The following is a 20843-nucleotide window of genomic DNA, read 5'->3' on the forward strand; positions in this document are numbered from 1 at the left end:
TATGATAAATATACGACAAATTAAATCATAAAATTATTATATGCCCAAAATACATCATATATCACTATGAATATCTAAATAATTATCTATATGTATATATTAGTTATATACGATGTATATAATATAATAGTAATATCCAAGTAGTATACTATATAAATAATATTTATACAACTATAATATATATATATATATATATATATATATATATATATATATATATATATATATATATATATATATATATATACACACACACACACACACACACACACTTATTAATTTTAGGAGTAGAAAATGAATCAAATACAAAAAAAATAAAAATAAACATGTAAAGAAAACCTCCGATCATGTTCCCATATTTGAAAATCATCATTTTTCTTCATTTAAAAAAAAAGATAAATTAAAAGTGAAAAAACAAAAAGGAAAAAAAATAAATAGAAAATGAAGAGTAATGTGGTTTAATAGTTGTACAATCTTGTTCCCTATAAATCAGCTAAATAGAGTACTTATCACATTAATTACTTTTTGGCAGTTTTGGGAGTGATTGAGAGGTCCATTAATTAATTGATTATGTTTCTGTTAGGAATATAGATAATTAGCTGCCACTTTTGCTAATTACTTATTTCTGCTAGGACTCTGAAATTTTTTCTTAAAAATTGACTAATTATGCTTTTACCTCTTTACTTATTGCACTATTATAATTTTCTCAAGTAGTCCTATTCGTAATTTTTTTTTCTATCAACATGCTAAATCTAGATTTCATAATTACATTTGAGTTTTGTGTTTGATTGCTTTCTATTTCTCAAAATACTTCAATTGGTACACGCAAGAAATAGGCTAATTCAGCAGCCTTTTGTTCAATTTCTCGTGGAGTCAAATTCTTATCAGTACGAGTCAAGGGAATGGACCCCTGACCTCGGGTGTCCATATAAAGAACACGACGAGCATAAATACCCTCTTTAACTTCTATTCTAACGAACTGAATATCTTTTATAAGGAATCGGAGGAATATGCGACGATTTTTTCCCGGAAATCCCCAGCGTTCGTATTTGCAATTCTTCATTTTTATCGAAGAAAGATGCACGTGTATTTTAGGTTGAAGCGTATTTTTATTAACAAACAATTCATTAAGCGGACAATATCATTTGAGGGGGTCATTTCTGAACAGTTGTAAAAAATAAAGACAATTTTAAGTACTAGCGCAAAGTGGCTATCTGTGTAAATTTCTCGAACGAAAATTAGTATGGGTAAGTGCATAATTAATAAATACTTATTTTGTCTTGAAGTTTTAAACTAAAAATTTTAACTTAAGGACAATTCAGAGAATTTTTGTCCTGAAAATTTGATCGGAAAAACTAAAATCCAGGACACATCGGCTAATTCTTAAATAGTAGTCCTTTAGAGTGGCTACTTGGTGTCATTTCTACAAATTAGTAGTATTAATTGGGCCAGCCCAAAACATCCCATCTAAGCAACGGTTTTGTTAAAAAGCGGGAGACAATTTCCTGAATATCATAGAGCGCCAAAATTCGAACTTTATACCGCCAAATTCTTTACTCACCGAGTGTCCTGTATATATACAAAATAAACACACACACACACACACACACACACACACACACACACACACACACACACAGCGGAGTGAATTTCAGTTCTTTACTCAGCTGAAAAAGATTTGCAGACTGAAGCTGTGAGTGAATTTCAAGAATGGCAGCGGAGACTCAAAGCATTTCTCGGTTACTAAACCCATTGGCATTTCATATTCAGAAATTGGGTCTTGAACTCAAATGCCCTCTTTGGTAAGTTTTTTTTTTCCTTCATAACTCAATAATCTTTAATTTGATTTGGGTCTTTTTTTTTGTGTTAGAGACTCGTAGATCCTTTAGTTTTAAAGAACTAATTTATCTAAAGAGATAAAAAAAAGATTATGGAAAGAAAATGGACTCAATAGAGGATTTTTTTTTTGTTGGAGATTCATGTGTCGTTGTATGATAAGTGCAATATTAAAGAATAATTTAGTTTTAATGAACCTCTATTTTTTTTTTTTTTTTTTTTTTTGTTGAAGTAGAAGGACCCAATAAGAGGAAATGGAATTAGAAAATCCATATAGTTTGTCTCAACTAGTTTGCATTAGGGAATTTCCCGGTCAGAGATTCATATTGCATTGTATGGTATTTGTAAGATTAGAAAAAAAATCTTAGTTTACTGAAACTTTAATTCATTCAAAAGATAAAATCTTTATGGAATAAAATTGAACCAACTATAAAATATAAAAACATTTCATTAAATAAATTGGACTCAATGGAAGAAATGGACGTAAAAGATTCATAGAGGTGGATCTAAGATTTGAATTTAAGGCAAGGGTGGATCTAGCCCTTTGGTATGGGGTTCAACTTAACCTAGTAATTTTGTTGTGGATTATAAATTTATATATAAAAATTTATTAAAACTATAACAAATAGTAAATACGAATTCATAACTTAATGGGTTCAATGTTAAAAATTTAAAAGTCGAACCTATATAGTTTAAATCTTGAACATGCCTCGACTTTAATGGTTTGGACCATTTGCGTTATTAGGTTTGAATTTCAATACTTGTAAATATTTATGTAGATTTCTTAACACAAAGTTTCTTATGATTTTGCAGCTTAAACTTGCTGAATAAACCTATGTTGCTTCCATGTGATCATATTTTTTGCAAGTAAGTTATCATTTTGGGCTTCTTTGAAATTGGATTTTCTGTGATATTTGCTTGAATGTTTAAAATCCATGCTTTGAATATTGATTATCCAAAGATTTAAAAAAATATAATCTTTTTGTGCAGCCTTTGTGTTCCAAGGTCTACCCAAGTTCAATGTGAATGCCTTGTGTGCAAACATCAATATGTTAATGAAGGTACTATTACATGGTTTTATTACATTATTTTTGCTGTTTAATAACCAAATTCTGAAATGGGCCGCAAAACTAATTTGTCTGTAGGGAGATACACATTAGAAAGAACATTAATTCCCTCAAATGTTACTGCTTAAATGGTAGCAGTTGAAAAATAAATATATAAGAAGTTGTTTTCTGTTTTAGTTCATTAAGCTTTAGATGAGGTTATTCATACAGTTCAATGTGTGTGTGTGTGTGTGTGTCTTAGATTTTGTGAAGGAAGTAACTGTTGTTTTTGCCTTTATTGGAATGGTGCAGAAATAAGGGCAGTGCCTCATATGGAGAGTATGATAGCCATATTTAGAAGCTTAGATGCTACTTTCAATGCTAAAGTCTTTCAATTCCAGTCTCCTGGTAAATATATCTTAACCCATATATCAATTTTCTGTTATTTTCTTATCGCTAGTAAAGTACAGTACTACTCACACACAAAAATTGGTTTAATGTACCAGATGCTGGAACAACGTTAGAGCAGTCTCCCATTTCTGTTAATGCTGATGACAAATCAAGAAATGAGCAATCTGTCAAGGCCATAGTAAGCAGTAATGATCCAAACAAGGAAATTAATAGGCGGAATGGACATGGAATTCCTTGGAATGGCGTGAATAATTTGAGTCTCTTGCCTTCTTCTGACAGAAAGGCAGACTTAAAAAATGAAAGGAATGATGCAGAGGAAATAGATTTGAATCAAGTGCAACAACAATCGCCAGACAGCTCTCATTCATCCGATAATAACAAAGACATAGTTAAAGAGACAAGTGAACTGAGAGTAAGAAATAATGTAAGTTTCATAAGTTGTTATTATAGTATGGTATTATATTCTCAAAAAGTATAGTATTATTAGAGTTGAGTCTTCACCTTTTCATTGGGTTTCATTCTTTGCAAATGGAATATTAAATGCCTGCTAAGTGCTAACTAAAGTTTTTGCATTCTTGGGGTAGCCCATTACTTGCCAGAGGTTAGCCTTAAGTTAGAAATAGTTTCCTGTAGAAAAGGCGCACATCCATCCAATTAAAGTGCCTAAACATATAAACAATTTCTCTAGCTATATAGCAATATTTATGCTTGAACAAGTCCAGGGAAGTAGAGTAGCTAGTTATCTATGATATCATGATGACAGACTATCGAGATGGATGTGTACTGTTTCCATGATTATACGCAACAAAAAAGTTTCTTTTTTGAGTATATTTGCTTGTTTTCAGGATATAAAAAGCCATATTGCAAAGAGGTCCGTAGAAGATAGCTCACATGTGGTCGAAGGTCTAGTGCACCATGCAGTTAAGCATGAACATGTGTTCGAGGAAAGAGATGTGAAGAGACAAAAGAAACTAAGCTATGAATTGTCAGAGACAATCTTGCAAAGTCATGCTACTGCCAACTCCGACTGCACTTTGGCTTGTAAATTGAGTGAATCTTCTTTGGTTGCTCAGCCAAAAGCAGTTTCAGATCAACATCTTCCGAAAGGAAGTGTTTGTGCTTTCTGCCACACATCTAAGATAACAGAGGTCAGTTATCTGCTTTGTACTATTTTAAAGGACAGATTTGAAAATAGTTAACATGTTTATTCTATTGATATAATCATTTCATATTTGGCTATGATTAATACTTGCAGGGAACTGGACCAATGCTGCACTATGCAAATGGAAGGGAGGTGGTGGGAGATGTTACTTCACTTTCAAAAGCCATACCTGTGCATATGAAATGTATTGACTGGTATGCAATTCCACAATTTAGCTTTGATATTTTGATATCAGTAACTTTTAATAACAAGCTCATAAAGAAAGCTCTAATGTGTTAGATTATGTTTTGTTTTATCATTTGTGTTGGATGACATACTAATGGTAAATGACTTCAGAACCATTCTTGTTTTTTTCCTTATCTTTTTGAGAGAATGTTTAAAGGCTTCTAGCCTTATTGATGGTTAATTACATTGAACTGGGGAAGTTTTATACTTGCCAGCTTGCAACTGTTGAGTTAGAACTTGGAAATATATTGCCCTCAACTGTTTAGTTGCTTATGGAACCAACTAGGCAACATCTGTATATTTGACATTATACTAGATGATTTATTGTTAGTATTCCACCTGAGCTTGTCCACATTTTACTTAGTTCTGCCCTTATTGTATTACCTTCTTTTTACAGCTAGCAACATTTTCATTTATTATTATTTGGGGTTCTGCAGTGTTTAACAAGTCCATTTTACTATTTAATTCCATTTTGTAGGGCACCTCAAGTATATTATGATGGAGATACCTTGAGAAATTTGGAGGCTGAATTGGCAAGAGCTGCAAAACTCAAGTGTAGTGGCTGTGGCCTAAAGGGTGCAGCACTTGGCTGCCTCATGAAGTCATGCCGCAGGAGTTATCATATGCCTTGTGCATTTGAAATCCAAGACTGTCGATGGGATTGTGTAAGTAGAGCAATATAATGCATCCAGTCAATTATTTTACCAATCTGAGATCTATAAAGATTGTTATTTTCCTTCTCTCCCTCAATGTCCACATCTTTAATTGCAGGACAACTTTGTAATGCTGTGCCCGAGTCATAAATCTGTTAAATTTCCAAGTGAGAAGTCAAAGTCTAGGAAGCGTGCCAGTATGGAAGCTTGTCCAAAATCTGCTCCCATGTAAGAACTATATGTTATGGAAGTCCCATATTACTCCCTCCATTTCAATTTATGTGTCTTCCTTTCCTTTTTTAGTCTATTTAAAAAAGAGTGCCTCTTTCTATATTTAGTAACTGTCTAACTCCAACGTTCCACACTGCATATTTAAGACCACAAGATTCAAGGACATTTACGTACATTATACACATCTTAACTTTAAGATCACACGATTTAAAAGTTTTCCTTTTCTTAAATTTCATGTCTAGTCAAACTAAGACACATAAATTGAAACTGAGGGGTATTTTTTTATCACCTTGCTTAACTGAAGGCACTTAAAACAATGATGAAAGATCATCTTGAATCATATTAAAATCTCTATTTCAAATGACATAGAATACACAATTCCCTCCCTGTCCTAGCCTCCATGGTTTAAAGCTTGTAAGACACACATGATTTTTTCTCATTTGGAATGTTAAATTTGTATGCAGAGCATCTGAGCGATTGAATTTTTGGGAAACATCATCAGATGGACCCAAAGAATGGGTTCTATGTGGATCTGCTCTATCCCCAGAAGAGAAGGTTGGTCTCCTTTCTATAGTAAGAATGCATTCTGCTAGTTTCTTTCATATGCATGCAAAATACCATGCACATATTTTATGACTGCTTGATCAGTTTTTAAATATCATGGATCAAATCACTAGCACAAAGTCATTTTATAGGCCATTATAGGCCATTGTCGCCACTATCAAGTTACCAAGCAAAACCAACTTATCTATTTAGCTCTTTGTCATTATATAAGCAGACAACTAATAGCCTGTTTGGCCAAGCTGGAGAAGTAAGCTTATTTTGAGAAATGCTTTTTTTAAAAGTACTTTTGGAGAGAGTTTGTGTTTGGCTGATTACTATGAAAAGCACTTTTGAGCAATAATTTGTGTTTGGCCAAGCTTTTCAGAAAGTGCTTTTAAGTATCAAATTACGAATAAGGACATGAATAGATTTACTTAATAGTTAATATTATAAGTAAATAAATAATCTCAAAAATTTGTTATTACATGCAATAATTAAATCTTTTCATTTTGTTTAAGTAAAATATGAAAACAAAATTAAAAAGTACTTAATTCTTTTAATTCAAGTTAAATATATTAAAAATCATTCAACAAATATAAAAGTATTCACCCCTAAAGTCACTATATATTAGAAAGCTATCCTAAAAAAAAAGAAGAAATATTTATACACTAATATCCTAAGCATTAGGTTTAATAGTTATTTTGGTATATACTATATTTTGTTAAAGGCATTTTTGGTAAGAAGAAAAGTTAACTGCTTTTGCTTTTGGGAAGAGACTACTTTTTTCTGCTTCTCATAAATTGCTTTTGCTTCCCAAAAGCACTTTTTTTCTCAAAAAAGCTTGGCCACACACCTCAATTTAGAAAAAAAAAAGTGCTTTTGAAAAAAAAATACTTTTGACCTCTTGAGAAGCTTGGCCAAAAAAAGTGCTTTTGGGAAAAGTAGTTTGGGGTTATTTTAGTTTGATTATTCCCCAAATGGTTTGACTTGATTTCTGTCAGTGTTAGTTTATTCTTCTGTTGTCTGTTAATTTTCACACCTCCACAGCTGAATTAGCTATTTATTATGTTTATTTGTTACAATTTGGTGGAGTAAAATAATCAAATAAGTGTAGCTCTTTTAGTTTGTGAATTTGTTGGCTGAATTATTTTTACTTCCATCAATATTGGTTAATCATAACTGGTTCTTCTGATCTTATTTCAGTATATGATGGTCAAGTTTGCTAATATGTGCGGCGCAACTGTGTGCAAGACTTGGAACCCAAATGTCACCCATGTCATTGCAGCAACCGATGAAAAGGGTGCATGCACCAGAACACTGAAAGTTCTCATGGCAATTTTGGGTGGAAAATGGATCCTAACAATTGATTGTAAGCTCTTTCTTCTTTTTGTCTTACATGGTTAAGTTAGCTTATTTGTTCATCTGGTTCTCCATTATGGGAGAGGCATGTAAAATTGCCTAAGAAGTAGGGTATGCGATTAAGTAAACTAAGTATGCAATTAAGTAAACTAGGTTAGCATAGTTTTATAGGCATGTAAATAAATAAATTTAGCTTGACAATATAAGAACTAGAGTATCTGGTATTTAGAAGGATTGGAAAGGACAGAGAGAGGAATGCTATGGTACCAAGAGTGAAGCTAGGAGCTTAGGTACAAGTTTGTTCGAATCTAGTAGCTTTTGCTCAAACATTATATTTGTGTTAAGAAATTCAATAAATATGTATAGATATTAAATTTAATCCCAATTATTAGTACTGGAAATAGTCATTTTTAAATCCAGAACTTTGCCTCTGTATGGTATATGTCGGAGTTGTTATGCACATTCCAAAGACTCAGAGTATTAAGATACCAAAATGGTGCTCTATAGCATGAGCATGGTACTTTTTTCTGTAGATTCTGTGTCCTATCATGGTTAGCAATATAAATAATAAGCTCAAGTAGTTCTATAATTTTCTCTTACTGTGAAGAACATGCCTTGATAAATGAATTACCCCCCATGAATAGAGACAAGACTAGGACAATATACTTCAAACAATTGACCTATTAGCTCAATTTAAATGATGCTAATACAACTTCCCTTATTTCCAGGGATAAAAGCCTGCATTGCAGCAAATTGTCATGTGAACGAAGAACCTTATGAAGTTACCCTGGACAATCATGGCTGTTTTGGTGGCCCTAAAGCTGGTAGACTTAGGGCTTCATCCAATGTAAGTATTCATTTTTCTCCTATAGGGATAAGAATTTATGTAAGCATTTATATTTCTGCTGTGATAAGAAATGCATTTACAATGCTGCTTGTGAACATGCTTTATGACAAAAAGGGCCCCTTATGTATGAAGGTAGGTTTAAAGTAGTCCCTTAAGTATGCATTAAACAGTTTTGATCCTTTAAGTTTGCCAAAACTTAACATTTTTGGTCTTTGTCAAATATATAACAAGCTCTAATTGTTAGATCTGATGGAAAGTTGGAACTGAGAAAAAAGTTTAGCCGGGAACTCACATTTATAGTTATAAGTTTTGTAGTTTCTCTTTTTTTTTTTATATATCTATTTTTGGAGTATAGTGCATTGTTTAGGTTTAATTTTTACTATTTTTGAAAATTTTGTGGTGGCTAGTGCAATTTTTGTGTTGTATTTTTTAGGATTTGACGGGATGTTCTTGATGTTTAAGGTTAAATTTTTCTCTCTACATTTTCCATCAAATCTCTCGAACATAAATTGTTAAATATTTGAGGACCAAAAATGTTCAGTGCATACTTAAGGGACTACTTTGAATGTACCCTCAAACATAAGGAACCATTTTTGTCATTTTCTTGGAACATCTTTGCTGATTTTCTTAGTAACAAGGTGCATGAAGTTCTAAACAAAATTATGGCACAGTAAAAAGATTCCTTGTTTCTTATACAGGCACCTAAACTTTTTGATGGTTTCAAGTTTTATTTGAGTGGAGATTATGTGGCAGCTTACAAAAAGGATCTATTAGATCTAGTTGAAAAGGGTGGAGGTTCCATCATTCACACTAAGGAACAACTGATTTACCAGATTGGTCCTATGCAAACAACTAACTCATCTTGTCTAGTTGTTTATAACCTTGATCCACCACGCGGTTGCATGTCTGGCGAAGATAGCAATGTTTTGCTGCACAGACAAGCTGAGGCTGAAGATTTGGCCAAGCAAATTGGTTGTCAAGTCATTCAGCATACATGGATCCTGCAGTCTATTGCTGCATGTAAATTAGAACCTTTCTGCTGATATAGCATTGCAAGTTTCAATATAACAGCGATCACTAGTTTTTCGTTTAGGAAGATCCGGTGAAGTAACTTTATTCATTTGACAGATGAGAGTAAACTGTCTTGTTTGTATGAGGCTGTTGTATATTTTCTATAACTGAGTAATATAGTGAATCTTAAAGCAAAGTTTTTTCTGCCAAGAGATGAAATGGAGTACTAGCAGCTCTCCACAATGAGATGAAACTTTGGAATTCTGGAAGTTACATAACCTTAGTGACAAAAGTGAGAAAGGTTTTTGACAATGAGAGTTATAAGTTTCCTTAGCCAACTAATGTTTTCTTCTTCTTTGGTTATGGACTTGGTCAGCTGAGCAGATTCCAATGTCTTCTGCAACTCTTTATTTGTAGCATAAGTGTTATGAATAGATTTTTTTAAAATAATAAATAAGATTTTTTTTTATAAAAGTGGTGTTCGGTCTAGCTTGTGAGTTTCTTGGCTAATTCAAGATGTTAGATTTTGAGTTTGGGTCATGAGTTGCCCATGTGAACTGACCCGACCCGACCCAATAAGAAGAGATGAAGTTAAAAAGTTACTAAATGAAGTTACTTATTAGTTACAACACCCACAATAAAATTTTAACATTCTTCTCCTTTTCAAATATAAAAGAGGGTTTCCTCTTCTTCAAAAAAAGATACATAGAATAATTCTCTTCTTCTCCCAACACAACACACCTTACAAAGAGGTAAGGCTTTAGTTTGTGAAATAAACTTTGTTTCCTAGTGATTCAAAGTAGATTTGGGGCAATTATCTTGGTTGCATATAACAATTTTCATTGTGCGTAACAAGGTACACAATTTATTGTTCTTGTTCCGTAATTAAGATTTAACACTAGAGATACTTGCTACCTTCCACCAGCATAGATATTGGTAACTTTGTCAAAGTTATAAATAGTATTTTGCTATAGGAATGAAAGAGAGTTTTAAATATGAAGCTCAAGAAAACATAAAAGGCATAACAATGGTATAAATGAGAGATATTAACATTATCCATGTACAATTCTTGTGTCCATTTTTCTTATATATGTCAACCACTCTTGATAAATGCTAAGTAAATTGCCAACTTCCAAGCCTTTGTTGTAACATTATATGCAGTCTGGCAGTCCCTCGCACATACAATGACACATTTGACAGGTTAGAAATTGCTTATGTATTATGCCAATCCCTCGCGCATACAATGCTTTTTCTTTTCATCTTTTGAAGAAAAAAAAAAGACTCTTATTGTTCATAGAAGGAAGTAGATTTTATATTTTTTAAAATTGTTATAATTGGTTCTCGTACTTCGAATCACATCATTCCAGTTTTGGAATGGAGAAAGTATAAGATTTTTATAGCGTATAATCAGGATATGCGCTGTATGTAATACATACGTATATGTTATGATCAAACACTTACCATCATACCAAAACTTATACTAACTGATATCAAAGGAGCAACATTATTTTTTAACAAAGCCTACTAAGCAGGCACCATATTCAACCATGATCTCGACCCCGGCTATCCCTTCACCTTGGCCTCGCTAGAGGCGGATCTAGGATTTCTAGAATATGGGTGCACCACAGAGGGGAAAAAATGTTAAGTGGGAATTGATCTCTATTTCTTTGATTAAATAATTAAGTATTGAACCAAGTGCACCATTCAACCTTTATGGAGCGTGAGTGCCAATACATAATACTGGACCAATTCTAGAAAATATGTACATAAGATATCTAGTTTAGCGGAGGGACCATGAGTTCACGTGCCCCGTAATATGGGCTATAGATCCGCCCCTGGGCCTCGCCATAAGCAGGACGTTGGCATTACCCAATAATATATACATTAGATGCGGGTGCATAATGTTAGTTGCTAAAATGCTAATTAACAGAGGATTAGACACCAGAAGCGCTACAAATGCAGCTTTAAAGACCATCTATAATTCCTCAATTCTTCCAAGAATAACTCTTAAAAACACCATATATTAACAATACAAAAGGAAAATCCTGATATTTCTTTATCATGGATGCTGAAGCAGAGGACAAACCAGGCCCATCTGAATAATCTATGGGAGGGATAACAAAAATGTTAAAGCTTGTTTACTCAAGAATTTGATGTTCCAAACATCAATAGGAACTTAGTATCCTACTAAAGGTTTGTGAACTGCATAAGATTATTCATCCAGTTTAGCACGCTTCGTTGGTGGTGTATTTGATGAGCTTGAATTATTTGTCTCAAGATTTCCAAGATCTTCTCTTTCTTGCTCTTTCTGCTTCTCCCCCACCTTTTGAGTTATATAATCTCCTGCTTCTTGAGGATTGCTTGGTGGCACTGCTGGATCATTTTTGTTTGAGGAGCGTTGAACTGCATCTGTCGATTGTGCAGAGGCATCCTCAGCTATGGATGATGAGGCCTTTACCAAGTCAGTACTCGGAATCGACTTGCATTGCTTTTCAAACATCTCCTGGAGATATCGCCCTTGTTCTTCTATACGCAGCTGCAGATTTCTTTGAATCTGTAAAAGTTCGTGACAATAAAAGCACGCATTACATATGATACCACGTAAGTTTCCTTAGATTCAATGAGCGGGCAATTCATTCATCTATCAGCATCATAGAGGTATAGAGTTCTTGCCCATGAAAGAGTTGATTCCGCACCAAAATTAAGCAGTGAGAAACTCAAAATCAATTATTTCAACAATAATCAAAGAAGAGAAGCACAAACTAACTACTTCTGTTGTTAATTTTTATTTTTATTTTTATTTTTTAAGGAACTACTTCTCTATGCGAAACAACCTCTCTACGAAGGGGTAAGGCTGCATTCACACTATCATCCTCAGACCCCAATTGTGGAATTACACTGAATTTTTTTTTGTTGTAGTTAAGGAACTACTTCTGTTGTAATTATACAGGAATTATATAGAGATATCCCAAAAGCTTCACCTTTAACTTCAGAAAGGGCAAAAGAAAAGCCATGCCATGCCATGCCACTATTTTATACCACAAAGACAACAGTTAAAAAGCAATCTCCAACAAAATAATGCAGGACAAGGAATCTTCTATATGCTCAAATTAAGGACCCAATTTCTTGCGGATGATGCAAACAGTGATGACCTATCAAACTGAAACTAGAAACACCAGAGGCGGATTCAGGAACTCAAGAAGATGGACGCACTATTATGAAGAGGTAGATCTAGAATTTATATTTGCCGGATTTGATGTTAGGCTGAGGAGGATGAGGAGAAATGTGTCTATTTCTAAAAACCAGTTCGGATTCATGCCGGGACGGTCAATCACAGAAGTCATTCATCTTGTGAGGAGACGGGTGGAGCACATAGGGAGAGGAAGAAAGAAGACTTGCAGATGGTGTTTATTGACCTAGAGAAAGTCTACGACAAAGTCTCGAGGTAGGTTCTATGGAGATGTTTGGAGGTTAATGGCATCCCAGTAACGTACACTAGGGTGATTAGAGATATATACGATGGTGCTAAAACTCGGGTGAGGACTGTGGGAGGAGACTCAAAACACTTCCCAGTGTTGATGGGACATCAGGGATCAACTCTTAGCCCATTTTTTATTTGCTCTGGCGATGGATGTGTTGAGGCGACACATCCAAGGGGAGGTGCCATGGTGTATGTTATTTGCAGATGATATACTGCTGATTGACGAGACACGATGCGGGGGTAACACTAGATTGGATGTTTGAAGACAGACCCTTGAGTCTAAAGGTTTCAAGTTGAGTAGGACGAAAACATAATACTTGGAGTGCAAGTTCAGTAAGGCTCGCATCTGGTGTTTTGTGTGATAAGAATGTGCCACCGAGACTTAAGCGCAAGTTCTACAGAGTGGTAGTTAGACCGACTATGTTGTATGGTGCTGAGTGTTGGCCAGTCAAGAAATCCAATGTCCAGAAGATGAGAGTAGCAGAAATGAGGATGTTGAGATGGATGTGGGCATACCAGGAAAGATAAGATTATGAATGAAGTTATTAGGGACAAGGTATGAGAGGCCCTTGTGGAAGACTAATTGCGGGAATCGAGGCTAAGAAGGTTCGGGCACATGATGAGGAGAGACATCGATGCCCCGGTTAGGAGGTGTGAGAGGTTGACGAGTTTGCGAAAGGGTAGAGGTAAGCCAAAGAAGTAATGGGAAGAGGTGATTAGGCAGAACATGACATTGTTTCAGCTTACCGAGGTTATGACCCTCGATAGGAATGTGTGGAGGTCAAGAATTAGGATCGTAGGTTGATAGATAGTAGAGAGTTTCTCCTAATCGTACCAGTAGTATTAGTATTATTCTTACATTTTCGTGTTCTTAGATCTTTGTTATTCCATATTGTGTCATTCTTACCAGTATTGTTAGTAGTATTCTTGTATTTCTCATTTTTAGATCTTTGTTACTACACATAGTGTCATTGTTTTTTTTTTCTTGTGTTGTTATTGTTGGTTGCTTCCTGTTTAGTATTTCTTAAGCCGTGGGTCTATCAGAAATAGCCTCTCTACCCTCCCCAAACCCCATTGGTGGGATTACACTGAGTTTATTGTTCTTGTTGTTGGATTTGATGTTAGGAATCACATTGCTAGAAAAAAAAATACTTGTCTTCAAAATTTATTTATTTATTTTGGGTCCTTTTCAAAAAAAAAAAAATTATTTTTTTGGTGTAAGAAATGTTTAGTTGAAAGTCTAGATCAATATATGGAGTTTTTGGATGTGCTAAGCAACTTGTAACTGAAAGTATGCTATCATAGGTGTTGGTCTGATCCTGGTGTAATCTTATGTACCATCTTGGTACTTTTATCAATAAAACTTTTACCTTATCAAAAAAAAAAAAAAATGAACCCATTACACTTTTAAAATTATAGGTTCAAAATTATATTCTTTCTGCAATTTTGGTGAGTTTCACATATATATTTATACTCCGTATCGAAAACAAGGCCGGTCGGGGTGGGATTTGAACCATTGATTTCACTTGTAGAGGTGCACTATTCATTGCACAATAGGACACTTTGAGCTTGAGTGTACACAAGTATATTCAAGTAGTTTTGAAGAAATATAATATTGCAATATATGCTCTAGGGAGAGGAACATGGGTTCACGTGAACCCATACCCCATCACCTGGATGCACCCCTGCACAAGATCATGTTGCTAAGGCAAGAATTTATACCTCAAGTTGTTCATGCAGCTGTTTCTGAACTTCCATCTGTAACCGCAATGCTTCAGTGATCTCAATACCCCTGATCGAAACCCAAACACATCATATAACAAAGATAACACGAGAGTACAGGTTACAGTTAGTTATGAGGGGAAAACTTCATAGCGATTCAAATAGAGCCCTTTAAGCCACCATGCCATTCTACTTAAAGGACCTGTTCTACATTACATGTGCACATAGAACTATTCCAGCTGTCTTACCTCCATCTATCAGAGCCCTAACTTAACTTTTCCAATATTTTCCTTTCCCTTATCTTCCAATTTTGTTGACAACCTGAATAAAATCCTACTTTTAACAAGTAGATCCTTCAATAAAATTTCATATTCACCATCATTTTCACCCTTTGTCTTTTTGGAATTACCTTATACATATACCAGACCAAATGGAATATCTATTTCTCCAAATAGGTTCATGCAAGGTTGTACCAATCTAGATAATAAAATTATTGAAGCCACTATATCTCAATATATGGTTTATGTTTTCCGTCTACAGCCATATGGCAAAAGCACCAGACTGTCAATAAAGTCCATTATAAGCAACATCGGTTAAGCACATTATGCCCCAAATATATGCCATTGGAAGTAGGCAATACACTCATTAGTTTATGCACAAGAGAATATAAAATCTTATCCAAATTCCAAATGATGCATATCATTAAGCCAGAAAACAGAGGCAATGGACCCAACTACTAACGTTTTTAAGTCCAGAGCTGACAAATCACCAATGGATGACTCTTTCTTCTCAGAGGACCCTGTTATGAGAAGGGAAAAAATAAAGGGGCTTCAGCAAACAATAATTTGAGTGAAAGGAAATATAAAAGCCTGACAGATATAGAGGTTTATTAGCATTCTCCAAGCACAAATAATCTCTGATCACAAAAAGAGAACGTTAATATGTTAAGGATAAATCCATTTGGCTTTTTAGAAGAAGACAAACAAAAACTTAGGAGATTTCGGCAGTGGTGTTTGAAGTTTACTTGTTCCAGTTAAATAGTGCAAACTTTGACTAGTTTCTTATTATCTTGGCAATCGTATATGAAGTTAATAATACCAGTTAAAGTGCCAAATTTTTACCAATTTGCTATGTTACACCTTTCACGCATGTATTATTTCACGTCCTTGACACGTCTCAAAAAAATAATTTCCTAAGATATGGGCAAATGCCGTGTCATATTAAAGTTACAGAGCAAAATTCCATGTTTCTTTTCCTTTATTTGCTTATAGGAGAAAGGCACAAATTAAGAAACATTTAGTCAAAGCTATAAGCATATTATACAAAGAAAGCAATAAATATAAATCCCAAAATCTCAGCTCCATTTTCAGGAGGGGGGACGGAGGGAGAGGGAGAGGGAGAGAGAGAGAGAGAGAAGGTCAATATTGTCAGTGTGGCTTTCTTGTTCAAGTAACATAAACCTAACATAGGTTTCATACGGTGAGATTCTGTGAACCATAGCTTGCATATTTAGCATGAACTAAAAACAAAACAAAGAAAGCTCCTATTTACACAAAAGGCAATCACCATACAAATGATAAATTGTTGATCTTTACTATCTAAAATCTTATCTTCATCATCTGCTACTATGCAAAAAAACAAGATTGAGGAGATTGAGAAGTGTCAGTGTATTCAACATATACTTTTATTAACCTCTTGTGATTCAATGTGATATATGAAATAGCACCAAAAAAAACCAATAACTCCACATAGCATAAAAATAATGCACACATATACACACACAAAAAACACAACTTTTTTCACTTAAGAAAAGAAGAAACTAAATTTTTTAATTACAAAAACAAAAAAAATTAGACATCTACTGGATCGAGTAACAAATACGCAGGCCCTAAAACTCAATTTTTTTAACGACTTTTGAAAACAGAGACAAAATTAAGACACATGTAAAAAACACACAAGGGAAAAAGAAATAGCTGCATACCCTCTAATGCTTCTGGTTTATATCTAGCTGTTCGATATTTCTGCATTATAAGAAATTGTATCAAAACTCCATCAGTTAAATAATAGAGCATGTCTATATGTGAAAGTATCTAACTTTGAAAATGCAAAGAGCAGAACAAACCTGCAAATGGCTTTTTACGTGATAGATGGTCAAACCTTCAACTTTCATTAACTTCAACACACCCTTGGGAGTAGCTCCTGTATTTCAAAGTAGAATTATCGAGCTAGACAACACTCCAATACTTATTTAATATGCAAAGTAAGGAGAGCGAAGTACTTTCACTTCCACCAAGTTTGTTGACTGCTTCCACAAACGCTTCATGAAGTTCTGGTGTCCAACGCATTCGTTGCTTCGATGAAGCACCACTTGCAGTGGATGATGCAGGAACAATGGCAGATGTTTCTACAGATGCAGTAGGAACTTGTTGCAATGGTTGGCCTTGGTGTACAGGGAAATTTGAAGGTTGTTTTTGTTCCTGATATTGCATCTTTAATCACACAACAAAGAAATGTAAGAGCCGTCTCCTTTTTAATTAAAGAAAGGAGAGTAAGAAAACAAAAAGCAAATTAAGATGAATAACAATCCAGTAGTTGGTATAGAACAAAACTGACCTTTGGCTCGGCATCAGCAATGCCAGTATCTAACATGATGTCGTTCCAGTTAGAAGTCAGAGCATCATCATCATTCATTACAAGGTCAGCCCATTCCGGCCAATCACTTTGTTTACTAAGATCCTCAGATGGGATGCGACAATCACCTGTATTGCTACAATCTAGTTGAGTGTTGTGGACGGGGGTATTTAACGAGTAATCGAGGTAATCAGGCAATGGTGCTGTACACCAGGGTTCATTATTTTCATTAAGATACTGGCTTGATGCTGCAGATTGAAGAACTATGGAATTAGCTAATGGGATTAATGCCTCATTATTTGTTGACTGAGAAATGAAAGGTATAGGTGCAGAATGCTCTTCATGAGGAAGAACAGATGAAAAGTGAAGATTGGTGGAGAATCCTGACGATGAAGACAACAAATGACCGACCGCCCCACTGTTTGAAGGCAATGAAGAAAGGACAGCCCTCGGCAACATAGGATATTTGTCCTCCAAGCTTGCTGGAAGCACGGGTAATGAAGAGTGAGCTCCTGATGCTCCAAAATTACTGAGTTGATGCGCGCCCGCCCTCTGGACGGATAAAGTAGGACGCGCCTCCATATCCTATTTTAGGAATACCAAACACAACTAAATTCACTTTAAATAGAATCTTCTAGCATTTTTGTCACTTACGGCAAAGGCTGATTCCTGCATCACAAGAAAGGAAATAAAAAACAGAGCTAATAAGCACAAAACGGAACAGCACACTAACAAGTTTCCTCAAAGGTTGTTGAAAACCCGTGGTGCTTAGAACTAGACTAAATCATCAAGGAAAAAGTTATTGTTACTATCCTAAAGAATAAAAATTGGAAAACTCAAACAGATGATAGAGCTGAATTAAAATACATGAAAACAAATTACTAAAACTGAAAAAGAGCGTACAAGAGAATATCAGTATTCCCCAACTAGAATCAAATTTGACCGTGAAAAGTAGTTCATCAGTAGGAAACAATAACCAAATGGTTGCATGATAGCTACAGGCTAAAACAAAAGAGATAGTTACAGTTTTCAAACATATGACAGCTAACTTCACTAGCAAGGCGAAATCTAAACAACTGGCACCAACATGTAGAATATCTTATATAGCTATAGTCATTCTGTAAGCATGATACTCTTTACAAAACTTGATGCTAGTTTGAATTTAGGTTTCTGACCACCCAAGAGAACTCAAACCTGTCATAACTTTAAAGACATAGCATGTCTCGAAAAATAACTATGGACTGTAGCATCACCGCTGATACAAAGATCTGCCATAGAAATGCCAATGAAAAAGTACTATGAAATATGAATTGTATGTAGACACTAATCCTTCCATACTATAGCACGGATTTAAACCATGCAGGTGGATATCTATTCATAGGTAGGATAGAACATAACGAGAAGATTGATTCAACTCGAAGCATACATAGAGCTTGTGGTATGGTAGAAAAAAGGACTTATGAAAACATTACAAGACTAATGCAGCATTTTGTTTCTCTTGAGGGGGGAATTCTGAAAGCAGGCATCTAGCCCTCTTACAACTTGATAAGAGATTGACTAAATCACACACTACAAGGAAAAAGCCCCAGTTCCTTCATAAAACATGTCTATTGAGAACGGGCCACCTGTAGCAGAATTTCCTACAAGAGGATTCAAAAAAAGGTCTTATCGGAAACAACCTCTCTACCTTCACAAGGTAGGTAAAGTTGCATACACACTACCCTCCCCAGACTCCACTTGTGGGATTATACACGGTCTGTTTTACTCTCTACCTTCACAAGGTAGGTAAAGTTGCGTACACACTACCCTCCCTAGACCCCACTTGTGAGATTACACCGGGACTGTTGTTGTTGTGGTGGTTTGATTAAAAAAAAATTGAATTCACAAAATTACTAAAATGTCACACCTAAGGTTCACACCTATGACCTAAAGCAATTGTTGAACCCCCTTTACCACTAAGATAGAATCTTACCTTATGTCAAAGTGAATTCAACAATTTATATATAATCAAGAAATTTGTTTTTCCTTATTTACGCAGTATAATTTCTAAGCGAAGAGGATTTAATTGAACCCCCTCGCACAACCTAGCTCCGGCCCTGCTAGAGGCGAATCTAGAAAATTGGTAGCGGGTTTACGTTAACCTAGTAACTTTTGTCCAGACCGTATATGGATTAAGAAACCTACTAAATATTTATAAATATTGACGGTGAATTCAATTATTATTGAATATTTAACTTAACGTCATTACAAGAACCCATAAACTTCAAATCCTGAATCCGTTTCTAGCCCCTGCCAGCCACCTTTCTTCATCTGTTGCCTTTTGTTTAGTATGGATTTGATATCAAAGTTAATTTAGCAGAAGAATAACTACAATAACCTAAAGCTTCTGCCTTTACTTCAATGCCACAACCAATTAAACCGAATAATTATTTTTTACAGACTTTACAAAGTCAAGATTACAACTTTCAAATAATCAGAAACCGATTTAGCTGCTCAATTTTTTTTTTGGTCAAAAGCTGCTCAAATTTAATAAGACTAACAACTAAAAGTTTAACAAAAAAACAAATAAAGCTACAGTAATGCATGGAAACATTATAATTCCTAGCTAGCGTCAAATACATTTATTGAATCAAAAAATTCGATACCTAAAAATTCGGATTATTTCAACAAAATTTAATGAAGATAAATAAAAGGGAATACGAAATTAATACCTAAAAATTCGAGGGTTCCGGTCGCCGGCGAATTTGAAAGGAAAATGAACGGTGACGACTGAAAGTTCTTTGGCTTTATTTTATTTGGGTTTTTCTTTGGCTGCAAATTTTGTACTACCTTTTGATTGAAAGGCCATTAGAGCAAAATAAAATAGTTTAAACAAATATTTTTAAGATTAAATTTATTAAATATTTTTTTGAGGAGTGTGTAAAAACTTTACAAGATACTCTTATCCGTTTCATATTATGTGTCGTATTTTTTTTTACACGCTCCTTAAGAAATATTAATTAGCATTCTACCCTTATTTATGTTTTAAGATATAGTCTCTTTTCATTAAATATTTATTTTATTTATGTGTTATCTCTATCTTCAAGAACAATTATTACTAAGGGTAAAAAAAATAAAAAAAATTTATCTTAAACTTCTAAAATGACAAATAATTTGAGACAATTATATTTAGTAAACATGACTATTAATATGAGACATAACGAGTAAATAATATGGACCTAAATAGTAATTTTTTAAGTAAAATTATTGAATTTGATGAGTAATAAATTATTGAGTAAGTGTTGGTGGTAAATACAAAGCAAAGTGGGAATATGACAGGGAGGGATCCCACTTTATAAAAGGAATGCAAATTGGATAATGAGTGGACAGCTTTATGGGTGCACATGTGCTAAAAAAAACCCATTCATTATGAAATTTAATTAATTTTATAAATTCTCCGCATTCAACACTAGTCAACTTTTATAGTGTACGAATAGTACCGTAAAATCTTTTGTAGTATACGAATAGTACCATAAAATTTAATTATAAATTCTTTTCATTCAACACTAGTCAATTTTTGGGGTGTACGAATAGTACCATAAAATTTAACTAATTTTATAAATTCTCCTCATTCAATAGTCAACTTTTAGAGTGTATGAATAGTACCCTGAAATTTAATTAATTTTATAATTCTCCTCGTTCAACA

At 34.2% G+C, this 20843-nt stretch overlaps 2 protein-coding genes across 3 annotated transcripts; one reads left to right on the top strand and one right to left on the bottom strand.

Moving 5' to 3' along the window:
* Positions 1-1592: 1592 nt before the first annotated feature.
* LOC107773243 (BRCA1-associated RING domain protein 1-like) lies at positions 1593-9543 on the top strand. The gene is made up of 13 exons (XM_075249121.1): positions 1593-1802; positions 2650-2703; positions 2827-2897; positions 3195-3290; positions 3389-3717; positions 4139-4441; positions 4549-4649; positions 5159-5345; positions 5452-5561; positions 6029-6119; positions 7311-7476; positions 8195-8313; positions 9012-9543. Exons 1-13 carry the CDS (start codon positions 1711-1713, stop codon positions 9354-9356), a joined length of 2064 nt encoding a protein of 687 aa, XP_075105222.1. The 5' UTR covers positions 1593-1710; the 3' UTR covers positions 9357-9543.
* A 1759-nt stretch (positions 9544-11302) lies between these two features.
* LOC107772638 (protein PHR1-LIKE 1-like) lies at positions 11303-20007 on the bottom strand. Of its 2 annotated transcripts, XM_075240329.1 has the most exons (8): positions 19870-20007; positions 17141-17827; positions 16806-17016; positions 16650-16726; positions 16509-16548; positions 15269-15326; positions 14528-14597; positions 11303-11878 (listed from the first exon to the last, which is right to left on the bottom strand). In XM_075240329.1, the coding sequence occupies exons 2-8, from the start codon at positions 17738-17740 to the stop codon at positions 11537-11539; spliced, it is 1398 nt and encodes a 465-aa protein (XP_075096430.1). In that variant the 5' UTR covers positions 17741-17827; positions 19870-20007; the 3' UTR covers positions 11303-11536.
* Between the last annotated feature and the right edge of the window lie 836 nt (positions 20008-20843).

The sequence above is a fragment of the Nicotiana tabacum genome, chromosome 3 (genome assembly GCF_000715075.1).
Source record: "Nicotiana tabacum cultivar K326 chromosome 3, ASM71507v2, whole genome shotgun sequence".
NCBI classification, from domain to species: Eukaryota; Viridiplantae; Streptophyta; class Magnoliopsida; order Solanales; family Solanaceae; genus Nicotiana; species Nicotiana tabacum.

Excerpts from the sequence above, each read along its gene's own strand:
- LOC107773243 (XM_075249121.1), top strand. The coding sequence starts at position 1,711 with ATGGCAGCGGAGACTCAAAGCATTTCTCGGTTACTAAACCCATTGGCA. Across the intron at positions 2,898-3,194 it reads ACATCAATATGTTAATGAAG|AAATAAGGGCAGTGCCTCAT; the intron begins GTACTATTACAT and ends GGAATGGTGCAG. Across the intron at positions 8,314-9,011 it reads GACTTAGGGCTTCATCCAAT|GCACCTAAACTTTTTGATGG; the intron begins GTAAGTATTCAT and ends TTTCTTATACAG.
- LOC107772638 (XM_075240329.1), bottom strand. The coding sequence starts at position 17,740 with ATGGAGGCGCGTCCTACTTTATCCGTCCAGAGGGCGGGCGCGCATCAA. Across the intron at positions 16,549-16,649 it reads ACGTAAAAAGCCATTTGCAG|AAATATCGAACAGCTAGATA; the intron begins GTTTGTTCTGCT and ends CTTATAATGCAG. Across the intron at positions 14,598-15,268 it reads TCAGCTCTGGACTTAAAAAC|GGGTATTGAGATCACTGAAG; the intron begins GTTAGTAGTTGG and ends GGTTTCGATCAG.